Source organism: Aythya marila, assembly GCF_965140915.1.
Source record: "Aythya marila genome assembly, contig: HAP1_HAP1_SCAFFOLD_154, whole genome shotgun sequence".
Classification (NCBI taxonomy): domain Eukaryota; kingdom Metazoa; phylum Chordata; class Aves; order Anseriformes; family Anatidae; genus Aythya; species Aythya marila.
The window spans coordinates 485557-508315 of record NW_028137218.1 but is presented as its reverse complement, the minus strand read 5'-3'; the positions used below and the strand labels follow the sequence as shown (position 1 = coordinate 508315).

At 47.8% G+C, this 22759-nt stretch overlaps 3 protein-coding genes across 3 annotated transcripts; 2 read left to right on the top strand and 1 right to left on the bottom strand.

The window, feature by feature from the left end:
* Nucleotides 1–1954: 1954 nt before the first annotated feature.
* Nucleotides 1955–2902, bottom strand: LOC309891048 (olfactory receptor 14A16-like; the record flags this gene model as incomplete). Its single annotated transcript, XM_082785439.1, has 1 exon — nt 1955–2902. One exon carries the CDS (start codon nt 2900–2902, stop codon nt 1955–1957), a length of 948 nt encoding a protein of 315 aa, XP_082641565.1.
* An 11013-nt stretch (nt 2903–13915) lies between these two features.
* LOC309891046 (olfactory receptor 14C36-like) lies at nt 13916–15056 on the top strand (the record flags this gene model as incomplete). Its single annotated transcript, XM_082785438.1, has 1 exon — nt 13916–15056. The coding sequence occupies exon 1, from the start codon at nt 14097–14099 to the stop codon at nt 15054–15056; it is 960 nt and encodes a 319-aa protein (XP_082641564.1). The 5' UTR covers nt 13916–14096.
* Nucleotides 15057–21491: 6435 nt separating this feature from the next.
* LOC309891000 (olfactory receptor 6E1-like) lies at nt 21492–22439 on the top strand (the record flags this gene model as incomplete). The annotated part of the gene is made up of 1 exon (XM_082785398.1): nt 21492–22439. One exon carries the CDS (start codon nt 21492–21494, stop codon nt 22437–22439), a length of 948 nt encoding a protein of 315 aa, XP_082641524.1.
* Between the last annotated feature and the right edge of the window lie 320 nt (nt 22440–22759).

The following is a 22759-nucleotide window of genomic DNA, read 5'->3' as shown; positions in this document are numbered from 1 at the left end:
ACTGCCACTGACTGCCTCCCACACAAGTGGTTCTTTGGCCATGGAGGGTGCGTACAGATAGCTGGCCTCCTTCAGAGTCAGAGACTCACGGAATAGCCAAGATGGAAGAGACCCACAAGGATCATTGCATCCAACTTATTTCCAATGTCATTAGATGTTTTGGGGTGATTCACTGTATTCAGTCTACAAAATGTCAACTGAGGTATGACAATGCAGCAGACTGCTTTCCCTGTACCTGCTGTGTTCCCTGCAGTTGCAGAGCTCTCCTTTGCCTGTTCCCACCCAGATTTAGCACTATATCTATACTTCAAAAAGTTATCTTTACTTTGCAATATCTGTGGGAGTAGCTTTGGGAGAAGAGCTGAGCCTTCAGGCACTGCCCTCAGCAGATCCTTCTATGCTGCAGATGCTGGTACGGAGCCAGCTGTATTAGAGAAGTGTCCCTGGCCTGTCCCTGCCTGTGGACACAGAACTGCCCCAGAGCAGCACGGTGAGCAAGAGACAAGAGCAATGAGTCCTCGCAGCAACACAAGGGCTCTGTAGGAGAGTACTAGGTGAAAGGGAGAGCAGCTTGGGAAAGAAGAAGCTCTGGGGCTCCTTGGCAGTGCTGCTGTACCAGGACACTTCTTCCCTCCACCCCTGCACACAGCCAAGTGCCCCTGCAGCTTCACTGCAGGTCTCTGAGGGAGGATCGCGGGCAAGCATATCACTGCAGGGTCGTTTTTTTTATTTAAATACACAGAGAGCCTGCCTCCTTGTTTACACCAAGTCCGGGAGTCACATGGGACATGTAGATACTTAAATGAAAGAATATGAACAAAGATATTTCTTTGTGGACAATAATTTCACAAGCAATATAAAGAAAAATATATACTCAAACAAAATAAAAAACAAACAAACCTGCATCTGGGCCTTTAATGAGTTACATTATGAATGATATGCAGAAAAAGAACTAGACAGTGGGTTCGAGAGCATCCTCTGCAAGTTTGCAGGTGACACTAAACTCAATGGTGCAGTTGATGCAAAAGAAAGAAGGGATGCCATCCAAAGGGACCTGAACTAGCTTGTGAAGTGGGTCCATGAGAAACTGAAGATGTTCAGCAAGTCCAAGTGCAAGGCGTTACACCTGTCTCAGGGCAATCGGACACGAGGACAGACTGGAAGAAGAACGCATTGAGAGCAGCCCTGCAGAGAAGATTCTTGTTGTCGTGGACATGAACTGTTCAACATGAGCCATCAGTGTGAGCTTGCATCCCAGAAGGCCAACTGCATCCCGGGATTCATCAAAGGATGAGTGGCTAGAAGGTCGAGGGAGGTGATTGTTCCCCTCTACTCTGCTATTGTGAGGCCCCACTTGGAGTACTGAATCCAGGTTTGGCGCCCCAGCACAAGAAGGATGTTGATCTGTTAAAACAGGTCCAGAGGAGGGCCACAAAGATGATCAAGGAGCTGGAGCACCCCTCCTATGAAGGAAGGCTGAGAGAGTTGGGTTGGTTTAGCCTGCAGAAGAGAAGGCTTTAGGGTGAATTCATTGCCTACAAACCACCTGTCTGAGCTGGAGCAAAAGCCCAGTGCAGGGAACGGTGGTTACGAGGGGCTGTCTGTGATGATGGCATCTTCTCAGTAATTAAAGGGGGCATAATAAAAGATGGAGAAAAACTCTTTGCTCAATCAAATAATGACAGGACAAGGGGGAATGGTTTTAAACTAAAAGAGCAGAGATTTTGATTAGAGGTTAGAAGGAAATTTTTCACTCAGAGGGTGGTGAGGCACTGTAAGAGGTTGCCCACAGAACTTCTGGATGCCCCATCCTTGGAGGTCTACAAGGCCTGGGTGAATGGGGCCCTGGCAAACTTGATCTAGTGGGTGACATACTTGCCCATGGCAGGGGGGGTTTGAACTAGATGATCTTTGAGGTCTCTTCTAAACCAGGCAGTTCTATGTTTCTATGATTCTAAGACAGGCAGTTTATTCTTTCTGAAAAACACTCATTCATCACTTTCCACACCGCATCTTTCAGCTCCTGGTTCCTCATGCTGTAGATGAGGGGGTTCACTGTTGGACTCACCACCGAATACAGAACTGCCAGCAAAAGATTCAGGGAAGAGGAGGACATGGAGGGAGGCTTCAGGTAGGCAAATATGGCAGTGCTGGTGAAAAGGGAGACAACGGCCAGGTGAGGGAGGCATGTGGAAAAAGCTTTATGTCGGCCCTGCTGTGAGGGGATCCTCAGCACAACCCTGAAGATCTGCACATAGGACAGCACAAGGAAGACAAAACAACCAAATAATAAAGAGGCACTAACCACAATAAACCTAGCCTCTTTGATATAGGCATCAGTGCAGGAGAGCTTGAGGATCTGGGGAATTTCACAGAAGAACTGGTCCAGGGCATTGCCTTGGCAGAGGGGAAGGGAAAAGGTATTGGCAGTGTGCAGCACAGCATAGAGAAAAGTACTGCCCCAGGCAGCTGCTGCCATGTTGACACAAGCTCTGCTGTCCATTATTGTCCTGTAGTGCAGGGGTTTGCAGATGGCAATGTAGCGGTCATAAGCCATGATGGTGAGAAGAGAAAACTCTGCTGTGACAAATGTGACAAACATAAAGACCTGGGTAGCACAACCGAAGAAGGAAATGGCCCTGGTGTCCCACAGGGAATTAGCCATAGCTTTGGGAACAGTGGTGGAGATGGAGCCCAGGTCGATGAGGGCGAGGTTGAGGAGGAAGAAGTACATGGGGGTGTGGAGGTGGTGGTCGCAGGCTATGGCTGTGAGGATGAGGCCGTTGCCCAGGAGGGCAGCCAGGTAGATGCCCAGGAAGAGCGCAAAGTGCAGGAGCTGCAGCTCGTGTGTGTCTGCAAATGGCAGGAGGAGGAACTCTGTGGGGAAGCTGCTGTTGGACATTTGCTGCTTCTGGGCATAGCAGCCTATTTATGGAGGAATTTAAAGAGGCAAGTTAGATAGAGTTTTCTGAGCAAAACCTAAAGCATATCTCATTGAAACATCCTCAACAAGACACACTGCCTTTTCCAGGGAAGAATACATGTTTCTGCCTGGAGCTTTTGATTTGGTTGCCTAAGAATGCCTAAGAGATCAGGTTAGTCAACTTTGCTCTCTGGAAGGGCCAGTACTGCCCTGTAGGTACATGATAAAGACCACCAGGGACTGGTGGTAGTCTCTGAGACAGGTACCTGCCCCAGGTAGCAGGCTCTGGGAAGCAGACAGACTCCCCCCTACTCTTCTGGGTGGCCTCCTTCCTCCCACAGCTTCTCCCCGCAGTGTCCTGGGCAGCTCCCCAGGCAGGCTGAGTGCTGAGCCTGGCAGGCAGCAGAGGCCCTGCCCCGGCACACAGCCCCTGGGACACAGCAGGGACCCTGCTCTGCACCACAGCCCTGGCCAGTCCTGCCTGCACAGCCCGCAGCCAGCCCCTCTAGAAGGAGCCGTCACGTCCTGTCCCTCTGACAGCTTTGGAAGGTAATCCCTGCTCTGGAATTTGTCATTTTCCTCTTATTCAAAAAAAACTCCTCCTGAGTCCTGAGTCCTCCTGAAAGCTCCCATAGGCTGTGGGTTTTTCCAGCAAACCTGGAGATGGCACCAGGAACAACAGCTGCATTGCCCTGTAGCCAGAGACTTACTCTGTTCAGGGTTGTGAAGATTTCTCCTACCGTGAGCTCTCAGCATCCCGCCTCCACACTGCCTTTAACATCTCCCTCCCTTCTCTCAGCCGCCCTTGTCCCCTGTAGGCAGTGTCCCCAGCCCTGCTGCACTGTGCAGAGGAGCTGCTCCTGGGCAGAGCTGTCTCTCTGCAGTGCTGCCCTCTTGCTAGGAGCTCCCTTTCGGCCCAGGAGCCCAGCCCAGCTCAGCAGCACAGGGAGCTCTTGACAAGTCCCTGGGCCTCCAGGGAAATCAACTTTGAATCACACTCAAGCAGTCTTTTGGGATACAATCACTGCTCTAAAGTTTTGATCGGGACGTATTTCCAGTGCTGTCTTTGCTCCTAATTCCATAGAAGATGTTGGCAGGAGAATCATCTATTCTTGTCCCATTATGTGACCAGACATCCTCAACGTGAAAGGCAGGGAGAATACCACCTCTTCCAAGCACTTGGAGATATTGGTGGGATGCTGTGGAGTGTGTGTGGGGGAAGAGATGACACGACTTTTCCACAGAAACTCAAATCTCTCTGTCTACATATGCTACAAAACCATTTGTCAGCCCACAGAGTCAAGAAACATACAATGCTTTGGGTTAAAGGGACCCCAAAGACCATCAAGTTCCAGTCCCCCCTGCCATGGGCAGGAACAAATCCTACTAGTGTTGCTCAAGGTCCCATCCATCCTGGCCCTGGACACTATCAGGGAGGGGGCATCCAACACTTCTCTCGGCAACCTGTTCCAGTCCCTCACCAACCTCCCAGTGAAGATTTTCTTCTTTAGATTTAATGTAAATGTACTGTCTTGTAGTTTAAAGGGATTGCCCCTTTCCTAGAGCTACAATCCCTGATAAAGATTCTATCCCTATCTTTCTCCTATTTTTCTCCCCCAGTTCTGTTAAGGAGAGTCAGGAAGACAGTGGCTGCGTTGTGCTTCGCTAACAGCTGGGGATAAACCACAAAACATCTGAGGACACAAACCTGACTGACAATTGATAAAGGAGGCAGTGAGGGAACAAGACATGGTCAATCACACTGACTGAAGATAGCACGGGAGAGAGAGAAAATATTTATTCCAGTGAGATTATCTGATCAGGGATTTGTTGGTCTGGAAACCAATAGAAAAGGGGGAATGCTGGTTAAAGGGTATGAGAAGAGGCTGAAGACACTTGGGTTGTCTAGTCTGGAGAAAAGAAGGCTGAGGGGTGACCTCATTGTCCTCAACATCTTCCTGAGTGGGGGAAGTGGTGAGGGAGGTGATGATCTTTTCTCCTTGGTAACTGACCACAGAAGGTATGGGAATGGCACAAAGCTGCACAAGAGGACGTTCAGATGGGACATCAGGAAAAAATTTTGTACTGTGAGGGTGGTTAAATGTGGAACAGGCTCCCTAGAGACCTGACTGATGCCCCATGCCTGTCAGTGTTCAAGAGGCATTTGGAAATTGCCAGAAATTGATCACGGATTTTTTTTTTTTCCTATATATATGCCCATAGTTATGTATATTTACATTCATAACTATGAATATTACTATAGAATCATAGAATATCCCAAGTTAAAAGGGACACATAATGATCATTGAGTCCAACTCCTAGCTCCACACAGGTCTACCCAAATGTTTTTATAAACAGTGTGGATGTAGGACTAGAAGGTGTTTTGAGCTAATTTGCTGATGATACTAAACTTGGAGGAGTTGTTGACTCCATTGAAGGTGGAAAAGCCTTGCAGAGATAGATTGGAGAGCTGGGCAATCACCAACTGCATGAAGTTTTAAAAGAGAAAGTGCTGAGTCCTGTAGCTGGGATGGGGCAACCCTGGCTATGCTTACAGACTGGGGGACGAGACGCTGCAGAGCAGCCCCACAGAGAGAGATCTGGGGGTTGTGGTTGACAGCAAGCTGAATATGAGCCAGTAGAGTGCCCTGGCAGGCAGGAGAACCAACCGTATCCTGGGGTGCATCAAGTATGGCTTTGCTAGTTGGTTGAGGGAAGTGACTGTCCTGCTCTACTCTGCGCTGATGTTGCCTCTCCTCGAGTACTGTGTGTGTTCTGGGCACCACAGTACAAAAAGGACATGAAACTATAGAAGAGTGTCCAGAGGAGGGCAACAAAGATGGTGAAAGGCCTAGAGGGGAAGATGTATGAGGAGCGGAAAAGGTCACTTGGATTGTTCAGCCTGGGAAAGAAGAGGCTGACAGGAGACCCCATCATAGCCTACAGCTTCCTCACGAGATGGAGTGGAGGGGCAGGTGCTGATCTATTCTTTTTAGTGACCAGCAGGACCCGGCACTTGGTCTTCTTAAACTTCATCCAGTTGGTGATCACCCATCTCTCTAATCTGTCCAGATCTCTCTGCAAGGCATTTTCACCCTCAACAGAGTCAACAACTCCTCCCAGTTTAGTATCATAATCAAATTAGCTATAAACACCTTCTAGTCCTACATCCAAATTGTTTATACAAACATTTAATTGAACTGGCCCTAAAACGAAGCCTTGAGGGACCCCACTGGTGACTGGCTGCCAACCTGATGTGGAGCCATTTACCACAACCCTTTGAGTGCTACCCGTCAGCCAGTTATTCACCCAAGGTATGATATTTTTGTCCAGCTATATGCTGGACATTTTGTCCAGTAGGATCATATGTGAAACTGTGACAAAAGCTTTACTGAAATCCATAAAGATCACATCAGCTGGTTTCCCTTGATCAATTAGATGGGTGATCTTATCATAAAAGGAAATCAATTTTGTCAAACAGGACCTACCTCTCATGAACCCATGTTGACTGGGACCAATGACTGCATTGTCCCCCAAGCACACTTCAATAGCTACCAGAACAATCTCCTCCATACTTTTACCAGGCACTGACATGAGACTAACAGGCCTGTAGTTACCAGGGTCTTCTTTCCTGTCCTTCTTGAAACTGGCACGACATTTGCCAACTGGGACCTCTCCACATTCCCACAACTCTTATAATAATTGAGAGAGGCCCTGTGATAATGTCAGCCAGCTCTCTGAGCACTCTGGGATGAATCCCATCCGGACCCATTGTCGTGGTTTAACCCGGCCAGCAGCTAAACACCACACAGCCATTCGCTCACCTTCCCCCTTCCCTCTCTGGGATGGGGGAGAGAAACGGAAAGTGAAGCCCGTGAGTTGAGATAAAGACAGTTTAATAAGACAAGAAAAATAATAATAACAATAATAAGAATAATAACAATGATGATAATAGTACTACTACTAATAATGTGTACAAACAAGTGATGCACAATGCACCTGCTCACCACCTGCTGACCAATGCCCAGCCTAACCCCGAGCAGTCCGGCCCCCTCTCCCGGCTAGCCACCCTTATATGTTGTTTAGCATGACGTCAGATGGTATGGCATACCCCTTTGGCTAGTTTGGGTCACCTGTCCTGGGTCTGTCCCCTCCCAGCTCTTACTGCACCCCCAGCCTGCCCGTTGGCAGGACAGAGCAAGAAGCTGAGACGTCCTTGGCTTAGTATAAGCACTGCTCTGCAACAATTAAAACATCGGGGTGTTATCAGCACTCTTCTCATCCTAAGCCAAAACATAGCATTCTACCAGCTACTAGGAGGAAAATTAACTCTGTCCTAACTGAAACCAGGACACCCATGGACTTGAATGGATCCAGGTGTAGCAGCAAATCACACACACTTTGAGGGTCAGTTGGGCGTTTATCATTCCCACTGTCACGGTTCTCCAGCTCAGGGCACCCAGGGTCCTGAAGCCCATCCTCGGCATTGAAGACGGAGGCAAAGAAGGCATTAAACATCTTTGCTTTTCCTATGTCCTTGTCTGTGAGGTGACCTTCCCCATCAAGTAGAGGATCTATATTTTCTCTGGTCCTCCTTTTTCTATTCATATATTTAAAAGAAAACTTTTTATTGTCACCCACAGATGTGGCCAGCTTCAACTCTAATTGGGCTTTGGCCACAGGAATCTTCTCCCTACAAACGCAAACAGCATCCCTGTAGTCCTTCCACTTTGCCTGACCTTGCTTCCAACAGCCATACACTTTCTTTTCATCCCTCTGCTCCAGAATAAGATCCCTGGTCAGCCAAGCTGGCCTTCTTCCCCACCTTCTTGACTACCTGTGTTTTTAGGATGCAGTGTTTAAAGACTGACCAGCACTGATGGATGCCTACACCTTCAAAAGCAGTTTCCCAGGGGACCTTGCTAACTAGCCCTCTGAGCAGCCTGAAGTCTGCTCTCCCCATATCCAGGGCTGAAGTTTTGGTAGCAGTTTTCCTCCTGTCACAAAAATTTTATGCTCAACCACTTCATGGTCACTATGACCAAGACAGCCACCAATTTCCACAGCCCCCACAAAACTCTCTGTATACTCCAGCAACAGATCTAGGAGGGCACCTTTCCTAGTTGTCTCCCTTAACACTTGCACCAAGAAGTTATCATCGCGGTGCTTTAGGAACCTCCTGGACCTGCTTGTGTCAGCCTTGTGATATTCCCACTTGACATCTGACAAGGTTTTGCACTCCATCACTTAGCTTATCACCGGCGGGCCTTATTTTATCCCTTTCCCCCTTCAACTCTAGTTTAAAGCCCTGTCTATCAGCCCTGCTAACTCCTGGGCAAAAATCCTTCTCCCCCTCTGAGAGGGGCGCATCCCATCTGGTGCCAGTAGGCCCAGTGTCGCATAGACCTTCCCATGATAGAATCATAGAATCATAGAATCATAGAATATCCTGAGTTGGAAGGGACCCTTAAGGATCATCAAGTCCAACTCTTGACACCGCACAGGTCTACCCAAAAGTTCAGACCATGTGACTAAATGCACAGTCCAATCTCTTCTTAAATTCAGACAGGCTCGGTGCAGTGACCACTTCCCTGGGGAGCCTGTTCCAGTGTGCAACCACCCTCTCTGTGAAGAACCTCTTCCTGCTGTCCTTTCTGGCTCCCGGTGGCTCCCGAGTGGCCTCAGTGCAGGAAAGAGCCTTGCCTGCCTCAATGCCCTCTCCGCTACAGAATACATCTGCCCTGGACCCGATCTCCTTATTTGTGATCACAAGTTTGTGATTTCTTTATTCTGGAATGCCTGGTAGAGTTTCTGGGAAGTTTTCAGTAGTATTCTTGTACCAGCTGTACTCCAGGTTCCCTTGGGGAAGAACATTGTTTTGAGAATTACCCCACTCACTGGGTAACCTTGAGAAGCAGGGATTACAAACACCATAAAGGCCTCAAAACACAGGATTGTCATACACTCTGACTGCACAGTCCAGCCCCTTCTCCCCTGAGTCAGAAGGGACCTCTAGAGGTGTCCACTACCATTGTCTTCTCTGAGCAGTGATAGCTTTACAGGTAGACGACATTAGCTCTCAGCATCCCCCCCTCCACGCTGCCTTTAACATCTCCCTCCCTTCTCTCAGCCACCCTTGTCCCCTGCAGGCAGTGCCCCCAGCCCTGCTGCTGCGCTGTGCAGAGGAGCTGCTCCTGGGCAGAGCTGTCTCTCTGCAGTGCTGCCCGCTTGCCAGGAGCTCCCCTTGGGCCCAGGAGCCCGGCCCAGCTTAGCAGCATAAGAAGCTCTTGACACGAGGGAACTCCAGGGAAATGATTTTGAATCAGGCTGAAGCAATCCCTGATGTTCCCTCTCTGAGCTGGGGAGAGACACTTACTTCCAGCAGTGTCATTTCTCCTACTGGGAGAAGATTCATCAAAGAATCACCTTGTCTTCTTCCACTTTTAGGCAGGACACCCAGAATGTGATTGGCAGGGATCACATTTTCCCAAGCTGAGGGAAGTGATCACAGGGAGTCAATTGATGCATCTCATTCTGAGTTTGATGTCCTAGGCCTGTAATGGGGCCCAGAACCTTCCTTATCAGCCACAAACCCACACAATTTGGGATTTCTTTCACCTCTGCTCAGATATGTAAAAAATAATATAGGCTAAACTCCCACAGTAATTACAGGAGATAGAGAAGAGCAGTGAGTTGTTCAAATGTAAACACCACTTGACATTTGAGGTGCACAAAGGTGTCTGTCTTAGCGGTAATGCTTTAAGTTAGGACTTCAGAGACTGGGAATGTAGGTATTAGAGTTTTGTCAGTGCAGACTGCCTAAAAATGTGGCCTCCATTTGTGCCTTGTCACTCACCTGCGAGCTGTCCCTTGTCATTTAGCTAAATAATATAAACCTCCCCTTTAACATATCTCTCTCCTCCCCAAAATTGGGAGTAGATTAATGGAGAAGTGGTAATTTAGAGACAGTACTTTCTAAAAGGTGTTTGAGAGCTTAGGCACATGAGTGGACTGCCCTACATCTAGTAAATTAGGAAGCTCTATCAATTGCCTTGCGGGTAGAGGGGCCTTACAGAGACATCTTGATAGATCAGAACATTGGTCAGTCGCTACAATGTAAAATTCAATAAGAACTAATGCCAGATTCTGTACATCAGACCATGTATTCCTGAATGTACATATAGACTGAGGGACAAGTGGATGGAACATACCTCTGAAAAAAAGGGATCTGGGGGCTGTGGTTCATGGTAAGCTCAGGATAAGTTAACAATGTTCCCTGCATGGACCATGGTGGAGTTGATCCTGTGGGAGGGCAGCATAGCTCTTCAGGAGAGCCATCTTTGGCCCCTTCAATATCTGCTTGGAAGAGTCCTTTGGAGTAAGGCCCTGTATTGAAGAGCAGTCCAAGAAAGGTGGTTAATATTCCAGGACCACCCCCTCCAACATCAAGGGCAGTCCAACCCAAGAAAAACAAACTCAGGTAAAAACAGCAAGAGGCCTGCATGGATGAACCAGAAGCTTCTCACCAAACTCCAGAGCAGAAAAGAAGTATAGACAAGGTGGAAACAAGAACAGATACCCTGAGAGGAATACAGAGGCCTTGTGGGAGCATGTAAGGAAGCATGTAAGCATATCGGAAAACTAAAGCACAACTCCAGTGGAATTAGGACAAGGATGTCTAAGGCAGTAAAAAGAGCTTCTAGAAGTACACAGGTGACAAAAGAAAGGTCCTAGAATATGTGGACCCACTGCTGAATGAGGCCCAGGATCTGTTGATACAGGACAGGGAAAAGACAAGAGGTGTTGAATTCCTTTTTCACGTCAGTCAGTACTGGCAAGACTGCCCTTCAGGAATCCCTAGTCACGAAGAATGGGGAGAGTCTGGAAGGAAGATGTACACTTGGTGGGAGTGGATCAGGTCAGGGCATACTTGACGAAATGGGATACACATATCTATGGGACCTGACGGGATTCACCCATGACAGCAGAGAGAGCTCCCTGATGTCCTTGCGAGGCCACTCTTGGTCATCTTGGATCATTCCTGGTGAGTAGCAGAATGTCCATCCGAGCTCCAAGAAGTATTACTTGAAAAGGCAAATGCCATGTTTCCTAACATTCTCCACACCATCAGTAAAACAAACAAAAAAAAAATTAGTGTTGTTTAAATAGCTCAATAAATACATATCTTTTTATTTATGTCTCAGACTTTTTTTTTTTTTTTCCAGACTCATTTAGCCTCAACTTCCAAACAAAGACTTTTGTAGCCTCTTCCGTCTTCTAAGACTCGGTCACATGTTAAAGGAAAGATGAAAACAAAACACTCTTCCAGACAGCTGTTGCACTGGGGTTCTCCAGGGATAAGGTGTGTGAGTGCAGAGGGTAAATGTTTATGAGAGTGTTTAGAAACAGTCATGGAGAGTGTCTACAAAGCATCAAGGGTTTCTGTTTCTCATACTGTACCCCATGCCATGTAGGTTGGAATTGTGCAGGACATGGTGATGGGACACAGCCAGGAGAGCTAACCCAAAGTGTTCAAACTGATGTTCTTCACCATCCAGCAACCCCCTGCAACCTACCACCTGACTACCAAAAGCATGCCGTGCACACCAAATACACCTGTGAAGAGCAGCTGAGAGAGATGGGATTACCTGAAGAAAAGAAGACTCCAGGAGATATTATTGTGGTCTTCCAATACATAAATGGGGCCTACCCACATGCGTAGTGACTAGACTAGACTAGACTAGACTAGAACAGAGTAGTTTAGTTGGAAGAGACCTTCAAAGATCATCTAGTCCAACTACCTGACCTCTTCAGAGCTAAACAAAAGTTACAGCATATCAATGAGGGCAATGTCCAAATCCTTCTTGAACATTGACAGGCCTAGAACTACAAGCAGGTCTCAAGGAATCCTATTCCAGTGTTTGACCACCCTCACAGTACAGAAATTTTTCCTGCTCTCCAGTCTGGACCTCCCCTGGTGCATCTATGTGCCATTCCCACACTTTCTCTGATCAGTTACCAGTGAGAAGAGGTCATCAGCTCCCTCTCCACTTGCCCTCCTAAGACAGTGGCTGAAAGCAATGAGGTCGCTCCTCAGCCTTCTTTTCTCCAGACTAGACAACCCAAGTTTCTTCAGCCTCTCGTCATTGGACATTCCCTTTTACTAGTATTCCCTGTTTTCCCTTGGTTTCCCAACTGACAAGATTCCTGGTGAGATAACCTCGCTGGAAAAAGCATTTTCTCTCTCTCCCATGCTCTCACCAGTCAGTGTGACTGACCAGGTCTGGCTCCCTTCACTGCCTCCTTTATCACTTGTTGGTTAGGTTTGTGCCCCAGATGTGTTGTGCTTTATCCCCAGGAGGTAGCCAAGCACCACACAGCCACTCTCTCCCTCCTCTCTCTTAACAGAACAGGGAGAGAAAGATTGGAGAAAGATTGGAGAAATAGCTGGAGAAACTCTATCAGGGAGTGTAATGATAGGACAAGGGGCAGTGCTTTTAAGCTAGAAAAGAGTAGATTTAGATCAGATATAAAGAAGAAACTCTTCACGCAGTGGGTGGTGAGACACTGGAAGAGGTTGCCCAGAGAAGTGGTGGATGCCTCTCTCCTGGTAGAGTCCAATGTCTGGTTGGATGAAAGCTGGAGCAAACTGGTCTAGAGGGAAGTGACTCTGCCCATTTAAGAGTGACTGGAACTAGACCTTAAGGTCCCTTCCAACCCCAAACATTCTATGATTCCGTGAGCTTGCTGGCCAACAATTGGTTGTGTAGTCTGTGTAGACAGAGGGATTTCATTTGCTGTGAAAAAGATTCCTTCTCCTCAATGTTAACAAGTGCTTGGAAGAAACAGAATACAGCTCTCAGTCAATTTGTGGGTGTCCTAACTAATAAAAGGACAGGAAAAATGATTCCCATAATGAACTCTTATTTTGATTTAGGAGAAAAAATATAAGTAGGTGTCTCTCTCTAGCTGCCAGAAGGAAGAGCAGTGATTACATCAGTTTGATTCAAAGTTGTTTCCCCTGGAGGCCCAGGGACTTGTCAAGAGCTCCCTGTGCTGTTAAGCTGGGCCGGGCTCCTGGGACCAAGGGGAGCTCCTAGCAAGCAGTAACACTGCAGAGAGACAGCTCTGCCCAGGAGCAGCTCCTCTGCACAGTGCAGCAGGGCTGGGGGCACTGCCTGCAGGGGACAAGGGTGACTGAGAGAAGGGAGGGAGATGTTAAAGGCAGAGTGGAGGGGGATGCTGAGAGCTCACTGCGGGAGAAATCTTCACAGCCCTGAACAGGGTAAGTCTCTGGTTGCAGGGCAACACAGCTGTTGTTCCTGGTGCCATCTGCAGATTTGCTGGCACACCCCACAGCACATGGGATCTTTCTGGAGGACACTTAAGAGTTCCTAAGATACGAGAAGAACAAGTTCCAGAGCAGGGACTACCTGCCAAAGCTGTCAGAGGGACAGGACATGAGGGTTCCTTCCCGCAAGGCTGGCTGCAGGCTGTGCAGCCAGAGTACAGGCAGGGGAGGCCAGGGCTGTGGTGCAGAGCAGGGTCCCTGCTGTGCCCCAGGGGCTGTGTGCCAGGGCAGGGTCTCTGCCACCTGCCAGCCTCAGCACTCAGCCTGCCCGGGGAACTGCCCAGGACACTGCGGGGAGAAGCTGCAATTGGAAGGAGCCCCCTGAAACAGGCAGGACAGGCAGGGTCCTGCTGGTGCCCAGAGGCTGCTGCCTGGGGCAGGCTGCTAAGAGGACCACAGCACCCCCAGGACATCTTTGGGGGAGATTCTTGATGGGGAACACCAGCACCTGCACTACCTAAATGAAAGGCACTCTCAGGAGTCTATGCTTCTGTTTTGCTGCCATGAAGGACAGTAAGGAGAATTGTAATGGATCAGTCCCTGATATTCTTTACTATATACAGCAGGGTAGTACTGACACTTCCAAAGCCCACAGAGGACACAGAGGATTAACCTGATAATTATTGTATCCCTATGGAAAAATAAAATAAAAATAAAAACTAAATATTTTACAAGCCGTAGCATGTATTCTTCACAGGGAAAAGACAGTGATTCTTGCTGAGAAGGTTTCAGGGAAATTTGGTTTAGGTTTTGCTCAGAAAACACTATCTAAAATTCCTCTAAATTTCTCAATGGACAGACTAATACACCCAAAGCCAGCAAATGTCCAACAGCAGCTTCCCCACTGAGTTCCTCCTCCTGCCATTTGCAGACACACACGAGCTGCAGCTCCTGCACTTCGGGCTCTTCCTGGGCATCTACCTGGCTGCCCTCCTGGGCAACGGCCTCATCCTCACAGCCATAGCTTGCAATAACTGCCTCCACACCCCCATGTACTTCTTCCTCCTCAACCTCGCCCTCATCGACCTGGGCACTATTACCACCACTGTTCCCAAAGCCATGGTTAATTGCCTGTGGGACACCAGGACCATTCGTTTTTTGGGTTGTGCTACCCAGGTCTTTATGTTTGTTGCATTTGTCACAGCAGAGTTTTATCTTCTAATCATCATGGCCTATGACCGCTACATTGCCATCTGCAAACCCCTACACTATGGGAGAATAATGGCCAGCAAAACTTGTGTCAACATGGCAGAAGCTGCCTGGGGCAATGGCTTTCTCTATGCTGTGCTGCACACTGCCAATACCTTTTCCCTTCCCCTCTGCCAAGGCAATGCCTTGGACCAGTTCTTCTGTGAAATTCCCCAGATCCTCAAGCTATCCTGCTCAGATGCCTACCTCCAGGAAATTGGACTTATTGTGGTTACTGCATGTTCACTTCTGGGGTGTTTTATTTTTATTGTGCTGTCCTATGTGCAGATCTTCAGGGTTGTGCTGAGGATCCCCTCACAGCAGGGACGGCACAAAGCTTTTTCCACATGCCTCCCTCACCTGGTCATGGTCTTCCTGTACATCAGCACTAGCACGTTTTCCTACCTGAAGCCCCCGTCCATGTCCTCCTCATTCCTGAATCTTTTGTTGGCAGTCCTGTACTCAGTGGTGCCTCCAGCAGTGAACCCCCTCATCTACAGCATGAGGAACCAGGAACTCAAGGATGCAGTGTGGAAAGTTATGTCTGGGTGTTTTTCAGAAGCAATAAAATGTCTGTCTTCTGCATATCGCTGATAATGAAACTCACTAAAGACCAAGATATTTTTGTTTTGTTTCGTTTTTATTTTCTTTTTACATTGCTAGAGCCCTGCAACATGAGGCAATGGGAAGGGGTCGGGAAAATTATTAGTTATTCAACCAGTGAAATTTCGTAGACTAGATTGAGTGAATCACCCCGAATCATCTCCTGACATTGGAGATGTGTTTGACTCGATGATCCTTGTGGGTCCTTTCCATCTCAGGCTATTCCATGAGTCTCTGACTGTCAAGAAGGCTGGCTTTCTGTTGGCACCCCACTGACCTCCACTTCTCCATTTGCTGTTTTGGGACCAGCACAGTCTGGGCTGCTCTGCTGGGCTGGGCTTGGGAGAGGAGATGGAGGTACGGAAAGCTGGGGAGGGTCTGGGCTGGGCTTGAGTCCTGGAAGCGACAAGGGGGAACCACAGAGCAGTCTGGACTGTGTCCTTGTTCACTGGGTACGGATATGACCAATGCTACTCATCAGGACTTTCACAGCAACTCCTTCTCTGCAGAGTTCTCAACATTTTCTTAAAATATATATTCAGTCCTTGTTTCACTATTCCACACAGAGGTGACCATTTCCTTCAGGATGCCCAGGAGTTGCTAAAGGCTGCATGAAGAACCATGACTTTGGATGTGTGGACAACCTTTTGAAGCATGAGCTGGTTGGCAGGCAGAGTACCAGAGGGATGGTGCAGGGCATCACCTGCACCTGGTGCTCCTGGGTGTGCTGGAAAGAGGCCTCCTGAGCACAACAGCTTCTTGTTGCCCTGTGGATGCTGGCTGTGAGGTCACTTCTGTCCCAGCCCCTGGCTGGCCAACAGCAGGGAGGCAGAACCTCTGAGGTCCTAAAGGCCATCAGAAAGCTGCCCCCAACAGGGTGACACATTTGGGGAGGCCAGGGGAAAGCTGGGAGAATAAAGGTGGGAGACCAGGGGAAGAGAAGATTGTCTTCGCTAACATTAAGGAAAGATTTGGAAGAGGGAAAAATGGTTCACATAAGGGTGCTGATACTGCAAAATATTCATGTTAGTCAATATTTCTAATTTGTACCCTGAGAACCTAGTCCTACCTTAAATGCTGTGCCTCAGCCTGAAAGGAATCCACTGTTCTAATCTCCAATATCAGATCATACCTCAAACTCCAAACACATTTGCTGTTACCATTGGTCTTTACATATTGTTCATCCAAATCCCAGGCCCTTAATTCCTATCACTATATTGCCAGTTTTAATACCTGCCCTCATCCCAGAACAAAGCGGATAATAAAACCCTGACCAAAAATCTAGCCCATACCCTAAACACTGACTTGTTACCCAAAGCAGAACACCAAAGCTCTAAGACTCTGCTGAATCCCTAAAACTGCAAGGCAAGACCTAATCCCTAGACCCGAACCTGAAAACCTAACCCCTAAATCCCTGAACTCTGATCATGTAATCAAATTGGTTTGGCCCCATGAGGCTGACGTGGATCTGGTCAGGGCATAGGGATCAAGGAGGACATGGGTGGGGATGCTCTGCTGAGGTTAGCTGTGCCTCAGGATCTCAGGAGGCAGCAGGAGGCCCATGGCTGTGCAGGTGTCAGGGTGTCAGGGCACTTGTGCCTGATGGCCTGATAGGCCCCCTTCAGGTACATGGCTGGTCTATGAGGGTGTCATTTTAGATGCCATAAGGAACTGAGGAGGTGCTGACATGCAGCTAATGTAAATTTTTATTTCAACGTCCTGCCCTAGTACCTAACAGAGCTTGCGCATAGGTTTGTCCAATCTCTTGAGAAATTGAAAGGCCATCTGGATATGTATGGCCTTGGAGGATGACAAGGACTTTTCCTTTGTCTTGTTAGGTGCTGGGCATCAAGGAGGGTGCCAGCTTTGTATGTTCCTATAGGGTGTCAATTGTGCCTTGGAAACTCTCTCTCCTGTAGGAAGCATTTACCTTTGGTGGGGACTGTGAAATCACTTCTGCCTCTGGAGCTGATAGGCCAGCAGCAGGAGCATAGCTGGGCCAGGGACTGGGAAGTCTCATCTTTCTGAAGTAGCTGCCAGGTCAACCTTTCCCTTCTGGCTGGCGGATGGTCCTTCAGGCTCTCATCTCCCAGCGTCTCTCCCAGGCCAGCAGAAAGCACCTGGCTGGCATGGTGCTTGCGTGATGCCCTCTGCCCAAATACCTGAAAGGCCCATGCAGAACCTGCCTTGGCTGTGGGTTTTCAAGTGTCTTGTGCCTGAGTACATGAGCAGAGAGCAGCAGGTATGTGGCTTGGTTGTGTCTATCTAAGGAGGTGAAAGTCCATCAGGAAGGCCACACAGCCTGGAAGATCACGGTGAGGTTCCTTGTGTCTGGTCAGCTGACAGGCCATGGGAATGTTGATGAGTGTGGATGCCTGTGTGAAGGATGGTTTCTGAGATGTTGGAACTTTCCTTGCTCATGGGAAACAGCATGGAAGAGGAAACCTGACTCAAAGTGAAGCTTTGATGGTGGGAGGTGGACAAGAGAAGGAAGATACTTTAGTGGAGGGGATGTGTTATAGTGTCAGAGGTATCCTGGAGGAAATCCATTCTCAGTCCATGGGTTTGTGTTTCAGGCACAGCTGGAGAGGGTACAGACATCAATGAATGCACAGAAATTCCTATGTGAGTGCCAGGTGGGAAAGCCAGATGAATGTTTGCAGCCTGCAGGGAAACAGAGACAGGTGTTGAACAGTATAGGATAGCCAGCAGTGGAGAAGGACAAGGGCACTGGCAAGGCAAAGCTTAGCCAAGAAAACCAAGGTCTTGTCCTTGGCTATGGCAGGTCTCTTCCACCAAGGCCTAGGAGGAGATGTGGTTCACTAACATGACAATACAACTGGGGCTCCTCTCCTTTTTGTACCTCCTGACAGAGGCCTGGAGGTGTCACACCTCTGTCTTTCACTTGGCACTGCATACCACATCCCACTGTCTGAGGAAGTGCCCGGAGCTCCTTTGTGAGATACAGAAGCTCTCTGCCCAGGGCTGGCAGCAGGCCTTGGCCTTTCTGCTTGATGAAACAAACCCAGCACTTTCTCAGCCTCAGAGCCACCTGCACAGGGCCTTGGCCTACCTGTAATCATGGCCTGCGGTTGCCTGCTCTAAGGAGTCCATGGAGCTTTGTCAGAAATGGCCCTCACTGGAACCAATCAATGCTTTCAAGAACTTCAGTGTTTGGCTTCTGTCTTTGGCTGTCATCATGATATTCATCATCACATTTCATCAGTCTGTTCTCAGAAGCTGAAGTCGATAGACTTAGCAGCAACTACACCTTGGGACTTATTAAGACACAGAAAGGCCTAAGAGTCTCTTAAAGGGGTCTGGACAGGTAGGAGAAGTTGGACACTGTGCTGACAACCTTGCTCCTCACCTCCCCAGCTCACACCATTTCTCTCATTGATCCCCTAGGACGTGCATCACTTCTGACATCAGATTTCTCCACTCAAGTCTGCAGTTGCACCTTGTAGTTCCCTTGTCCCAAATCCCTCCTACTTTCCTCAGAACATCCTATAATATACAAAGAACCTACAAAGGTTCTGGTTTTCTCAGTGCCAGCTGGCAGCATCCTTCCTCAGCACAGAGGAGAACTGAAACACAGGGCTGCTTTAGCCCACCAGACATCACAGTTTTACAGTGGTCTGATTCTCAGCTTTCAGCAAACACAACCCACACAGATCCTTGCTCCATGAACACTTTGATTGATGAGGATATTTCTCTGGAGTTTCACAGAGAGACATAATTTTTTTGAAGCCTGTAGCTCATCAGCTGAGATTTCTTCCAGATGAGAAAGCCAGGTGTGAGACCAGAAGAGGAAAGGAGCTTCTCTTAACCCCCACCATGGGCAATAGCCCAAGTGCAACATATATAACCAAGTTGCCAAAGTACTGAGCTGCTGCAGCCCATTGGGGGCTCCTTGGAAAAGGAATTAGATGTGAAGAGAGGGGTCCAGCTGGAGGAGAGATACCATGCAGATGAGAGTCTGTGAATAAAACTAGGTGGGATAACCCGGACATTGGTTTCTGGGGCCATTTCTGATGCCTTTGGTTATCTGAAAATTCTGCATGGATCAGAAAATATGACATAGGCCTTGAAGGTGACTGTTCCCCAATAACACTAGCTGCAGGAGATAGAAAAGACATGGACTGGGACACCTTCTGTTCTCTTCTCTGCTAGGTGCTTGCAAAACAGTGTTCCCCTTCCTTGACCATCTCCACCAGAATGAGGAGTTCATGTATCAGGCTTGGATGTGAACCCCATGCACCTACATTTCAATGTGAGGCTCCTGAGACAAGTTGGGGTTTATATCTCTTGTCCTTAGCAGCACCAGCAAAAACAGCTGTGCCCTCTGGGTCTCCCCGTCCTGCATTTCCATTCAGAACAGAGGTAGCTTTTAAACTAGAAGAGGGTAGATTTAGATTGGATATTCAGAGGAAATTGTATTCTCTGAGAGTGTGAGGCACTGGAACAGGTTGACCAGAGGAGCTGTAGGTGTCCCATCCCTGAAAGTATTCAAGGCCAGGCTTAATGGGGCTTTGAGCAACCTGGTCTGGTGGAAGGTGCCCCTGCCTATGGCAGGGCAGTTGGAACTGGTTGATCTTTAAGGTGCCTTTGAAACTAAATCTTTCTATGTTCTTGTGATCTTATGATTAATGTGACTGACCAGACTTGTTTCCCGTCACTGCCTCCCATTCTTATTTTGCCTCATTGCATGGGAAAAAGTCTTGGATCAGATCCCCTCAGTGCTTAGCTGATCGTCAGGGCTAAACCACAACATATTGCTGTTGGTGACTGGGCTTGAGCTTCTGCTAAAACTATTACAGCTAATGGGTTAATCTCAACAAGTTTTCCAGATGAAGCCAGTGCACAGATTCCTCTTTGCCAGTCTAGAGGCAAAGAGCAAGGCAGGGCACTTGGGGTCTAAGACCAGCCCAAGCCCCATGCTTAAAAGTCCTTAAAACTCCCCACTTCTGAGCTTCCCATTTTCCTGTCTAAGTGCACCCATTCCGTCCTGGGACAGGTCCAGAGAGGACAACACAGCCCATGGGGAAACTACTTCACTGCTTCAAACCCATCATCTCCTCCCCCACCCTTGCATTTTGAGGTGGTCGCTTTTTGTGGTCATCTGTTCTGATCCTTTCTATGTCTAAACACATAGGGAAAGGTGAAGGAGTAAATTCCTGTCTTTGCTGAACAGGTTTCTCTTGTGGTTTTTGTTTTTGTTTTGTTTGTTTTCCTGTTAGAGGAGTAGTTTGATTTACAGAGGAGAGTAATTTATTACAGTCATCAGAGACTTGAGTAATGAGTTTAACCTACTTCACTCCTGGTGCCTGTGAGAACTTGTTCTCCTGAGGATCCCCCAACAATCAATGAAGGCAAGAAAAAGTGCTCGTGTCTGGATCGTCCCAGCCTAGAACTGCCATGCAAAATAAAGGTGAGGGATCTCTTTCAGATGCTCTTCTCTCTCTCAGCATTGACGGGATGGGAGTTAGTCAAATAGCTCAACCTGAAGGATGTGACTTTTAGACAAGTGAAATATAAACCTACACAGTAGTACTTGGCACTTTGCTTTTTTTAGGCACTTCCTCTTTGTACTACAAGGACTATCCTTAAGCTTTTGAAGAGGACAAGATTTTTCCACCTCTCAGAAAACTAAGGCATTTAGTTGAGAATGTCTGATAGTAAGAACAAAGAGCAATTCTGGATATATCTGCTTTTCAGTGCAGAATGAAGTCAGATGAGATTGTGATAGATCTGTTTCTACTGACCTGGTGGGACCATAATGAATTTTGGCCTTACTTTACAGTACTGAAAAAGGCAAGCTACACTTGGTCCCCATTTTCCTTCTTTCCTCAAGAAATAAGGGAAGATGACAAAGAAGAAATCACAGCACTACAAAAGAAAGACCTGAAATTTCTTTGTCTTGAAATAAACCAGGAGATCCTCAGTTGCTGGTAGTCCAAAAAGGCAAGTACTGAAGAGGAGAGAGAATAACTTTCAATATACATATTTGAATTCATGGTTTAGCATCTACATAATAGAAAATACTTGTGCAGAAGATGAGATTTCCTTTTGAAACATTGTTACAACGGGTGTTTGCAATTGTTCTGAGTAAATGAGGAACTTCTCGGGAAAAGGGTGCAATCGCTAACAACCCGTTATTAGTCCTGTGTTCTTGAGAAAGAATCATTTGTGGCTGATGGACAAGGTTGGAAAGAAGACAAGAAATTCCCTGTTGACTCTGCATGATACGTGAAATGGAAAGGTCAGAGTGTGAGGAAGGTCCAACAGAGTCTCCTCTCTCTGTTTATAGGAAGCCTGCAAGCAAGGAAAGAGAGAAGGAAGGAGATAACCTTGCATCCAGACCATGAAATTATTTTACTTGGTTTTGCCATGTTCCTGCCTCAGCAGGATGAATGGAAATTGGGCATGGGAGTAGGCAATGGAACTGTCATTTCTGAATTCATCCTCACAGGCTTCACAGAGCTTGAACGAAGGCTACAGCTATTTTTCTGCATGGTCCTTCTACTCATGTACCTGACTACAGTGATGGGGAATTCAGCCATCATTTTTCTGGTGTGTGTGGATAGCCGCCTACAAACCCCCATGTACTTCTTCATTGGCAATCTGGCATTCCTGGAAATCTGGTTTACGTCCTCCACAAGCACCAAACTCTTGGTTATTCTGAGCTCTGGCAGGAGAACAATCTCAGTAGGTGGATGCTTTGCCCAGTCCTCTTTCTATTTTGCCCTGGGTGGTGCAGAATTAGCTCTCCTTGTTGTCATGTCCTTTGACCGTTACGTTGCCATCTGCCAGCCTTTGCGCTATGCTGCCCTCATGAAGCATCAGCTCTGCATCCAGCTGGTTGCTGCTGTTTGGGTCATGGGCTTCACATTCTCGATTTACCGCCTGGTGCTGCTCTCCAAGCTCACTTTCTGTGGTTCGAACAAGATCCAGCACTTTTTTTGTGACAGCACCCCCTTATTTCAACTGTCTTGCTCTGACATCACCCTGCTTTGGAAAATAGACTCGTTTTTCATATTGTTTATTGTGCTGTCTTCCTTGTGTTTAACTCTGACATCTTACACGCACATCTTTTTCTGTATTCTACAAATGCCAGCAGCATCTGCGAGGAGAAAAGCTTTTGCTACATGTTCCTCCCATCTCACCACCTTGGCCATTGCCTATGGAAGCTGCATTGCTCTCTATGCACACTCCTCAGGATATATTTCTTTGGAGACCATCAGCATTGTAGCTTTGCTGAACACTGTCCTGTACCCATTCTTAAACCCATTCATCTACAGTCTTAGAAACAAGGCCGTGATGCTGGCCCTGAAGGAAGCCATGGCCCTTGCATCAGCACAGCTTTTCCCCTAATCGTGATGCATTTCTGAAGAGCATATGTCCAAGTGCCTTCAACTGGAGAGACTGGGAGCCAGGGACTTGTCCTGGGCAGGCTGAGTGTCTGATCACAGCTGCTGGAGAGAACTACCTTGCACACACACACACACATGCACACATTCACACACAGACACCACCACTTTACATTTCCTACTAATGGGCCTCTGTCCTGCTCAGCCAGAGAGGGGATCAGGATAAGGCCATTTCCGCTGTTTGTGCTTGTGTGAACACTGAGTGTGCATGCCTGCATTCACCTATGTCCAGCCATGTATTGATGCCTACGTGTTGTCTGTGTG